The sequence below is a fragment of the Asparagus officinalis genome, chromosome 5 (genome assembly GCF_001876935.1).
Source record: "Asparagus officinalis chromosome 5, Aspof.V1, whole genome shotgun sequence".
Classification (NCBI taxonomy): Eukaryota; Viridiplantae; Streptophyta; class Magnoliopsida; order Asparagales; family Asparagaceae; genus Asparagus; species Asparagus officinalis.
In genome coordinates, this window is record NC_033798.1 from 95,314,242 (window position 1) to 95,325,382 (window position 11,141).

Here is an 11,141-nt window from a genome sequence, read left to right on the forward strand (position 1 = left end):
CGACATCAAAGTTACGTCTTAACTGCCTCCAGCTATACAAGCAGCAAATTTTCAACCGCAACCTCAGTTTTGAATTCTGCAGAAAAGAGCAATCAATAGTTTTGAGGTTTAGCATTTGAGTCTTGGGGGTTGAAGGCGGGATTTGAACTGAAGTTCATCTGAACGATGTTATGGAGCTCATCTTCCCAAGAATTTGGCATCTTCAAGAAACAGAAGGCAAAATTAGGAACTGTACATGAATTAAATTGTTAAACTCTAGCTCATTAGCAATGTGACATAAGATTTTGAACCTAAGGAAGTAAACAAGCTGAATAGGTTGGAGTAGTTGGAATATGTATCATAGTTATTTAATGGAAAAGTAGTATCTCATGTCGATAAAGTACTTAATAAACCCAACTATCTATGTCTACTAATTTGCTTCGTATCTGCAGTAACGTATGCCAATTTCTCGATGAAGTCCTGGAAAGAATTCAGTCTTCCCTTGGATTCTCAAATTAAAGTTAGTCAGATAACTATGGAATGAGTCCTAGGGGGAAAAGGAGGAGGATTGATGCAGACGACAGCATAATTAGGGAGGAATTCCCTGTAGTTCATTATTATTGTGGCTTCAACATGTTTATAAAGAGCATCAAAAGGCTGCAAGGTACTAATAAAACATGCACGGTAAGTTAAGAGAAACTTCCATTTGAATAACCCCACCCTGACAGTATGATTAAAGTTCCTACTATGATTACAATAAAGATTAGGGTTAAAGTTAACAGCTAACTGTGACTAGAGTATCTATTCTTCTAGGCTCATACAACCCTCATGCAGGACGCCCCTCAATACCACTCTGAAAAACCTTGTTAGACAAGCAAAAATGTTCATTTAAGCTTCAGATTTCAGGGTGCGGTAATCGATTCTGGAATATTAATGCCTACAAAAAATATAATAGCTTGCAGCTGAATGAATTCTTAATAAAATGTATCCTATTTGTTGATAGAAATGGTGTATTGCTTCTTTCAACAAATCATAATTGTAATCTCAAAGTGACATGCAAGATTTGGACTAATAAAGCAAGTCGTTCACTATTACCTGCTCCTGAACCTCTCTGGAAGGTGAGCTTGCTACATTAGGTTCTAATTCGTTGCTCTGGTGAGTTAGGCGTACCAAATTATGCTAAATTTTAGGTTTCAAAGTTGTTATCCATATAGAAATTGTTATCACTCCACAAATATGCAACAAAATGAAATGTCGCATTGTTTTAAACCGCGGAGAAATCCGTGAATAAGCAGGAAAAGTTGACTTCAAATTGAAGTTACGATCAATATAGAAGCTCTTACTAATTCAAAAACATGTAATGGAATACATATCCTAATACTTTGCCTTGTTTAAATGATGGATGAAAATGTGAACAAGTAGGAAAAAAAAAAACCTGATGCAGAGGCTCTTTGAATCCACTCATCGAAGTAAGCTGAGCATTCAGTGCTCTTCTAATTGTGTCTGAGGGGTTACCCATGCCAGCTATTCCTGCTTGAAGCAAATCCTGTTGAGCATTATGCGACTGAGGATGAATCATTTCTGGCAAGAAACCGATAGCAGATGACGAACCTCCCCTCAATTGAAGAAGCTGTTAATAATGGACAAGAAGAAAAAAAATCACAAATTAATAAATTATACTAAAAAAAATTCAATTTCTGTGGGACGTTACTTACATCTTTGGATAAAAGGCTTTCTATGTTGACATCTAGTCTTGGATTCACAGCTGCAAGTTTCATTGACAGAAACTGGCAAGAAGAAGAAGAATAATTGCTTCATTGTTCTTTATTGAAGCTCAGTATAACTATGGACACACATGAATCATACCTCGACCTGACGTTGTAGTGATTGCACATAGTTGATGATTTCATCCAGCATGACTGCCTTCCCAGTTACCTAAAGTTCAAAATATATAATTAAAATTCAACTAAAGAAAAGTTTTTACAAAATCGAAATACCCAAGTAAATAAAGTAACCTACTTTACTACAACCAGGAACAAGTTCTTGAAGGAACTTCATCCGTTCGCTAATCTTTTCTCTCCTCACCTATAACATTAACCAATTACGCAAACCCATCAGTTAATCATTAAAAAAAAACTCGATAAACAGATTTATTCGGTAAAATCCTTACCCTTTCTGCAAGACTGTGACTATTAGTTGCTTGGCCACGCCGAGCTCTGATATGAATGTAATCTTCCTTGGCACCATTTGCTCCATCCTTCGCATTTTTTCCTGAAGATTTAGTAGCAGCTCCCGTTGAGCTATTTTGCTCCCCTTTCTGCTTACTTTCCAAATTCTCCTTTGTGGCGTCAACTCCTTGTACTTGGTCCAACTCCATATCCTACAGTTAACAAGACCCACAAGCATCACAAATTTGACAATCTAATAAAAGACCAAATGCATCTTAGTGGTGTAACATACCAAATTGGATTTTTTACTTTTCTTAGCAGCATTTCCTATAGAGGAAGAATTTTTCTGCACATCTCCACTGAACTCAACCTCGCCCGCCTCGTCGCTGACCCTCTTGTTATCTCTTTGATCATCATTAATTGGACTCGGGGACTCTGAAGGACCTTTTGAAGCATATGGGCTCAACTGCTCACTTGGAGCAAAAGGGCTGTTCACCATGGAACTGAAATTGCCTCCATTGAAGCAAGAGAACCTCACAGCTCTCTCGATGAAACCCGAATCAGCCGGGAAGTTGGGGAGGCCCGGGGGGAGAACCGACGGATTCCAACTCATTGGAAGCGACTTTCCGACTGAGATTTGTGGATTTGCTTGCTGGTTGTAGAGGGGAGAACTGAAAGAATCTACCATGGAATCTGATGGGCACTGAGAAGAAGAGGAATTCATTGGGTTTTCTATCGAACAAGGATCAAATTGCCAGTCAGCGTGACAGTTCAAATGATCTGCAGCTCTTTTCACTAGCCCAAACTCATCCTTTTCACCTAAATCCATCTCACGCTGAATAAGAAAGAGATCTATTCAACCGAATTGGACAAAATCTGAGGAACAAAGGAAGGAGAACAATCCCAATTCATTAGACCCACCAACTAAAAGTTGAGATTCCTCAAACATAAACAAACCCCAGATCATGTGAAGAGCAAAGGGATCAAGATATCAATAGCTTTCTTTTTATTTTATTTGCAGTAAAGGCAACAAGAAAAAAAGAAGAAAGAAATATTCTCTAGGATTTCTACGAGTTGGCCCTCTCTAAAGCATTAAATAGCAGCGAACGAAATCCTAAACAGAACAAGTGAAGACACAGTGAAATGCTCACTACTAACTCCCCCAACACAAAAGCAAGTAAACCAAGATTGCGTTGGTTTCAGAGATGAAAAGGGGAGATTGGAGAGAGGCCCAAGAATTAAGTACCCCTTTTTTCCTTATCCTCTTTCTTACTTTCTTCGCTTGGGGTCAGACTCGGAGAGCTCCAAAAGAAAAGCAGAGACAGTCTCCCTCACTGTTGAGTCAGTGCAAAGAAAACAATAACACACAGCCATACATACACGCAGCTAAAAGTGAAAAAGAAGTAAAGATGCCCAACTTCAGATTCCTTCCTCCTTTATAACCCTCTGCCTCCCTTCACTGAAATCTTCAAGTTTATTGAATAGTTATAACTTTGTTTATGTTGTTATTGTATAGTGAAATAGATGGGAATTCATATAACACACAGCCATACATACACGCAGCTAAAAGTGAAAAAGAAGTAAAGATGCCCAACTTCAGATTCCTTCCTCCTTTATAACCCTCTGCCTCCCTTCACTGAAATCTTCAAGTTTATTGAATAGTTATAACTTTGTTTATGTTGTTATTGTATAGTGAAATAGATGGGAATTAGCCGTATGCAAATGTCTGATGAAGTTTGTATTCAAGAATGGAATAATGGTTTAAACATCCGTTATTAATTTTCATGAGAGAATTTACACTCGTTCTGAACCCATCATTTTGACAGTAAAATTTGTAAAAAAATTGATTTTCGCGGTTGAAGTTTGTCTATTTTGAGTACAAGCTGTTCATGCACAGACACTGATATAGACATTGGTCCTGCATCTAAGATACTACGCCTAACAGTCCAATTCCTAATCATTTCTTGGACCATGCACAAACAAAATTACTCCGCAGAAGTTGACTAGTCAGCAGTACCTGCTACTCAAAAAGGAGACTCCCGGGGGGAGAACCGACGGATTCCAACTCATTGGAAGCGACTTTCCGACTGAGATTTGTGGATTTGCTTGCTGGTTGTAGAGGGGAGAACTGAAAGAATCTACCATGGAATCTGATGGGCACTGAGAAGAAGAGGAATTCATTGGGTTTTCTATCGAACAAGGATCAAATTGCCAGTCAGCGTGACAGTTCAAATGATCTGCAGCTCTTTTCACTAGCCCAAACTCATCCTTTTCACCTAAATCCATCTCACGCTGAATAAGAAAGAGATCTATTCAACCGAATTGGACAAAATCTGAGGAACAAAGGAAGGAGAACAATCCCAATTCATTAGACCCACCAACTAAAAGTTGAGATTCCTCAAACATAAACAAACCCCAGATCATGTGAAGAGCAAAGGGATCAAGATATCAATAGCTTTCTTTTTATTTTATTTGCAGTAAAGGCAACAAGAAAAAAAGAAGAAAGAAATATTCTCTAGGATTTCTACGAGTTGGCCCTCTCTAAAGCATTAAATAGCAGCGAACGAAATCCTAAACAGAACAAGTGAAGACACAGTGAAATGCTCACTACTAACTCCCCCAACACAAAAGCAAGTAAACCAAGATTGCGTTGGTTTCAGAGATGAAAAGGGGAGATTGGAGAGAGGCCCAAGAATTAAGTACCCCTTTTTTCCTTATCCTCTTTCTTACTTTCTTCGCTTGGGGTCAGACTCGGAGAGCTCCAAAAGAAAAGCAGAGACAGTCTCCCTCACTGTGTAAGATCATCCAGTCCGTCGAAAATACAAATCTTATCGGAACACTCCGCACACTAGCATAGTCGCTTGCGCTCAAAAGAGTATGAACAGCTGAGAATATCCTAGCCGTATGCAAATGTCTGATGAAGTTTGTATTCAAGAATGGAATAATGGTTTAAACATCCGTGTAAGATCATCCAGTCCGTCGAAAATACAAATCTTATCGGAACACTCCGCACACTAGCATAGTCGCTTGCGCTCAAAAGAGTATGAACAGCTGAGAATATCCTAGCCGTATGCAAATGTCTGATGAAGTTTGTATTCAAGAATGGAATAATGGTTTAAACATCCGTTATTAATTTTCATGAGAGAATTTACACTCGTTCTGAACCCATCATTTTGACAGTAAAATTTGTAAAAAAATTGATTTTCGCGGTTGAAGTTTGTCTATTTTGAGTACAAGCTGTTCATGCACAGACACTGATATAGACATTGGTCCTGCATCTAAGATACTACGCCTAACAGTCCAATTCCTAATCATTTCTTGGACCATGCACAAACAAAATTACTCCGCAGAAGTTGACTAGTCAGCAGTACCTGCTACTCAAAAAGGAGACTGGCCCTTTGTACATCTCTGTCCTAGTCTTTACAAGTGGAACCACGGAGAATTAAAGCTTTGATCTTTGGGTGTACCACGTACAGCTTTTAAATTTTGCAGTATCTTCTCTTTTTGGTACGAGTATTGAGGCTAAGGGTCTGTTTGGTTGATTTTCTAAAATTAAAAGAAAAGTAAATACGATAAGTAAACTATTAAAAGTTAATCTTCATTTATTTTCTCACAAAAAATTATAAAATGGGTTTCCTTAAAAATGAGTCACATCATCTAATAATATGGTGATAACTCATCCCATCTCATCTTTTTTTTAGTTTTAAAAAGTGAACCAAACACAAGAAAAGAATCTATTATAGAAAATATGTTTCTTATAATTGATTTCCTTGTTTTTTTAGCCAACCAAACGGCCCCTAAAATAGTTACATATCTGTGTGTGTTGTTTTTTTTAAGGAATTTAGAATTGAACACCTACATAATCGCTTTACACACTGTGTGAATGAGACGTAGTGGGGGCCACAACATGCGTCCTTTTTTTTTCCTTCTTCCGTGTGAGGTGTTCCCGAGAACAATCAAAGCCTGGCCCACCCGAACTCGATTTGAGAGCTATAAAACCTAACAAGTAGGTTTTTTCTTTTCGGTGTACAGGAGGAGAAAAAGGTGCATAGCAGAAGGGAAAGACGGCTGGGCTTGGAGAAAAAGCAGATTGTTTTTTTCGGCTATTTTGATGAGGAGTTTTTTTTTTGTGTGCAGCTGTTCTAGGGTTTTGTGCATTCCCTTTTGAGAGATAATTGTGTGAGAGGTTTGAGAGATTGTGTTAGAGTTTAAATTGAGTGATTGTAAACCCTAGTTGTATTCTCTCCTCTCTAATAGTAGATCTCCCCCTCCTTACTCCGTGAACGTAGACAGTTTGTCGAACCACGTAAAATTGGTTTGTTTGTATTTATGACCATTATAATAGTTTTTAGGATCTCTCGACAAGTCAATCCTAGAACTGATGAGAGAAAGAGCCGATATCTCACTTTGTTGAGATATTCGCTTCAGATTCTTATTTCCTTAGTGAGACGGAAATTCTTATTGAGATCTTCCTCTCTTATTGTGCACCAGAAACTCTGCCGAAATTTTCGCTGCGCACAACAAGTGGTATCAGAGCTCGAGCTACGCTTGGGCTATTTGGAGGAGTAGATCGATTTGAAAGCTCGTCTAGGGCTTTGTTTGGTGATAAATGTTGGATCTTTTGGTAAAAGACTCAATCTTTTCAGTTTTGAATATATTTTTCATTCGTTGGTGCGTTGAGAAAGATGTCGAGGAAAGAAGGTGCTTCGGGTGTCGAGGGTGGTGCTTCTGGCACGAAGACCATTCAGAGTTTGAATATCCACTCTATGAAGATAGATGTGGAGAAGTTTAATGGCACAAACAACTTTGGATTATGGAGATGCGAGGTTTTGGATACGCTGGACGCGCAGAATTTGGAGGATACCTTGAAGTTAGATGACAAGCCAGATGACATTGAAGAGAAGGTTTGAAAGAAAATAAATCAAACGGCGTGTGGTGTGATTAGGTCTTGTTTGACTCAAGATCTAAAATATGATGTGATGAATGAGACTTCTGCGAAGAAGATTTGGAAGATTCTCGAAAGCAAGTATCTGACAAAGAGTGTTGAGAATCACTTGCATTTGAAGAGAAGACTTTATCATTTCCAGTTAAAAAAAGGAACCTCAATTAGAGATCACATGAATCACTACACGAAGCTTCTTACGGATTTGACGAATATGGATGTCAAGATTGAAGATGAGGACAAGGCGTTGCTGTTGTTGAGTTCCTTGCCCGATGAGGAATATGAGACATTTGTTCTTACTCTGATTAATGGGAAGACATCTCTTTCGTATAGTGAGGTCACTACTGCACTGGTAAATTATCAGCTTCAGAAGAAGGATAAGGATACTTCGACTGAGTCGGTAGCAGAGGCGTTGGCCGCAAGAGGGAAAGGTCCAAACCGAAAGAATTGGAAATCACAGTCTAGAGTCGGACATCCTACAATTGGAAAAGATCAGTGTGTTTGGTGCAAGGAGACTGGTCATTGGAAGAAAGACCGCCCAAAGCTCGACGAATGGATGAAGAATAAGTAGAAGGAAAAAGGGAAGCAACTATCATCAGAAGTAAATATCGTATCGGATGGTAATATTTCTGACTCTTCTATTTATTCGTTTTCTATCAGTCCTACATGTAGCTATTCGGAGGAATCCGAGTGGATATTAGATAGTGATGCGACCTATCATGTGTTCCCTAGAAGGGAATAGTTCTCCAGTTTTGAGAAGCTCGATAGTGGTGTGGTGTACATGGCTGATAACCGTGCATGTCAGATCCTTGGGATAGGAAGAATTTGCATGAAAATGTTTGATGGGACTGTTAGAGAGTTAAATGATGTGAGATATGTTCCTTCTTTGAGGAAGAACTTGATCTCGATTGGAGCTTTGGTTGGAGAGGGTCTGAATGTTCGAATTGAGGACATGGTTCTCAAGATTGTGGAAGACTCTCAGATTGTAATAAAGGGCGTCAGGAAAAATAATCTGTATTACTTGAATGGAGGTATAGTGGCAGGTGGAGAACTGGCAACTTCTATTGATTCGACTAGACTGCGACATTTGGGGCTTGGCCATTCCAGTATTGATTCCTCGCATAGATTGAAAGAGGGTGCGAAGACCTGCACTTTGAAGTCCAGTGAATATGTTGATGTGAGCAAGAAGACCGAGGTGAAGTTTGGCACATCTATTCACCGTGCTAAGGATCGTTCTGGAGGAGTTCACGTGGATGTTTGGGGGCCTTCCAAGGGGGCATCATTGGGAGGTAATAGAAGTTTGGTTTTCTTTGTTGGTGACTGTTCTAGACGTGTTTGGGTTACAACCAAATCCCCTATGGAGAAAGTCCTAGTAGTCTCTAACAAATTGAAGAAGTGTATGATAGACAGAAAGGTGAAGGTACTTCATTCTGATTTTGGTGGGAGGTACAAGATGGACCTGTTTCTGTATTGGAGCCGAGCTTACGGCATTTCGAGACACTTTGTTGGAAAGGAAATCTTGGGACAACAAGATAGGGTGGTAAATTTGGAGAACCGTGCCTTGCTGGAGGAGGATCGATGTTTGTTGTCAAGCAATGGTCTGTAGAAGAGTTTCTGGACTGAGACTTCGACATATTCGAGCCATCTTACTAAAGAGTTGTCAACTGCTATGATACGAGGTAAAACTCAATTGGGTGTTTGGTCTGATAGTGTCACTTCGGTTGAGGCTTCGATGAGGGAGCTATTTGACTCTCAGCAGGTGGAGAGTTTTGGACAGACCTTAGAGGTATCACAGCGGATGGAGAGTGATGCTACTCCACATTAGGTAGAGATTACTCCACATACTCCAGATCATACTGCATCATTTGGGATTTCAGCTGAGGTGACACAGTTTGGAGATCATTTATTTTTCGATGCAGATGATGAGTTGGATTTTGATTCGAGTGTAGCTGATAGATACAGTTTGGATATGATCATTGGTTCACCTCAGGTGGAGGTGTTTGAGACCATTGGATGTGCTATCAGCCGCAGAGTTGATGATATTGGAGAAGAGTTGCGAACTCTTCTATTGGATTGAGGTCGTTCGCGGCCATTTGGGTGAACTACGTTCAGCTTGATTCCTTGGGCAAGAGGATACGTAGGCAGTCATGTTTGATTCAGCCGGGTTGGATTAATTGATTTTGGTGGGGGTGAGATTGTTTGGACTCTCGTTCGGATTCTCGACTTGTTGTGGATTGAGTCGATTGTCGTGAATTGCTTCACGGCGTACTGGGCATAACAAGTGGGATATTTGGATGCTTTGGTGTCGGCTCAGTTTTAGGAAAACTTCGTCGAGGTGGAGAATTGTGAATGAGACGTAGTGGGGGCCACAACATGTGTCTTTTTTTTCCTTCTTCCATGTGAGGTGTTCCCGAGAACAATCAAAGCCTGGCCCACCCGAACCCGATTTGAGAGCTATAAAACCTAACAAGTAGGTTTTTTCTTTTCGGTGTACAGGAGGAGAAAAAGGTGCATAGCAGAAGGGAAAGACGACTGGGCTTGGAGAAAAAGCAGATTGCTTTTTTCGGCTATTTTGATGAGGAGTTTTTTTTTTTGTGCAGCTGTTCTAGGGTTTTGTGCATTCCCTTTTGAGAGATAATTGTGTGAGAGGTTTGAGAGATTGTGTTAGGGTTTAAATTAAGTGATTGTAAACCCTAGTTGTATTCTCTCCTCTCTAATAGTAGATCCCCCCCTTCTTGCCCCGTGGACGTAGGCAGTTTGCCGAACCACGTAAAATTGGTTTATTTATGTTTGTGATCATTGTAATAGTTTTTAGGATCCCTCGACAAGTCAGTCCTAGAACTGATGAGAGGAAGAACCGATATCTCACTTTGTTGAGATATTCGCTTCAGATTCTTGTTTCCTTGGTGAGACGGAAATTCTTATTGAGATCTTCCTCTCTTATTGTGCACCAGAAACTCTGCCGAAATTTCCGCTGCGCACAACACACTAAACATGGGGCTAATTGGCAATAGGAGGCAAAAGTCATGTCATTAAATATGAATCTTCAGCTGTTTATTTTTGCTGTCTAAAAAAGAGAAAAATAAAAAAAAAATATGGAAGTGAGATTAGAATTTGAGTGATGGCTATAATCTCGGTTGATTAGGAGTGGAATCCTGACCTGATCATAACATTGATCGTCAAATCTTATTAAACTTTCGTGTTTGTGTGGCTAGTTTATTTGTTTTAGTTAGTCTTATTTTAGGTTAATTTTTTAAAGAAATGTTTAAACCATAGCCCATAGGTCGGTGCTTTTTAAACCTGACATATCATAAATAAAATTTGAAATTAACCTAAAATTAACTAATTTAACACTAATGTCTAAACCTAAAATGGAAGTACGCAAAGATTTTAGAGTCTTGAAAATGTCAAGGAACAAGGAAAGTAATATTTTTTAGCCAAATACAAAGTTAGCTATTTTTGCATTAAAAGAAAAAAAAAAAGAAAAATAGCAATTATACGAAAGGCTACTTGCAAATATTAGCTTTGAGCCCTTAAAAGGAAGAACATATGAAAAACAAGATGCATCTAAAGTTAAAACGTTCATTATATTTACTAGTGCATTTTTGTTGGGATAGTAAAATTAAGTATAGAATATTATAGGTATACGCACAACATGAGAAGCTAAAGTCCAATTATCTCCATGTCACCATGTCCCATAACAATCCAAGGTGTTACTCATGTATTCTACCTTTTCATTATACTCGAAGGCTAGCTAGCTACATCTTGATCAATTAATAAGTTCAATATATGTCATTCTGTTTTCTTTATTTCTCTCTCATTGTGACTCATTAGTAGTTGGCCTCGGGACTTGCACTTGCTTAGCACTAAGCTTTAGAAAAAAAAAAAATAAGACTCTACCCCCTTTAACTTTGCCTTACTATATTCCAACCTTACCTTAGGCTCTATCCCTTAAATAATGATTCGTGTTGATTAGGTGGAGGTTACAAGATAATTTTTTTTCCTTTTACCTTTTTATCTTTACAACTAACCCTTCTCTCTTCTCCTTCATT

The 11,141-nt window shown here is 39.0% G+C and overlaps 1 protein-coding gene across 1 annotated transcript; it reads right to left on the minus strand.

Moving 5' to 3' along the window:
* On the minus strand, window positions 7-3,672 carry LOC109840250 (transcription factor bHLH49). Its single transcript, XM_020408821.1, has 7 exons — window positions 2,440-3,672; window positions 2,150-2,359; window positions 1,999-2,064; window positions 1,846-1,914; window positions 1,695-1,766; window positions 1,415-1,609; window positions 7-200 (listed from the first exon to the last, which is right to left on the minus strand). The coding sequence occupies exons 1-7, from the start codon at window positions 2,974-2,976 to the stop codon at window positions 93-95; spliced, it is 1,257 nt and encodes a 418-aa protein (XP_020264410.1). The 5' UTR covers window positions 2,977-3,672; the 3' UTR covers window positions 7-92.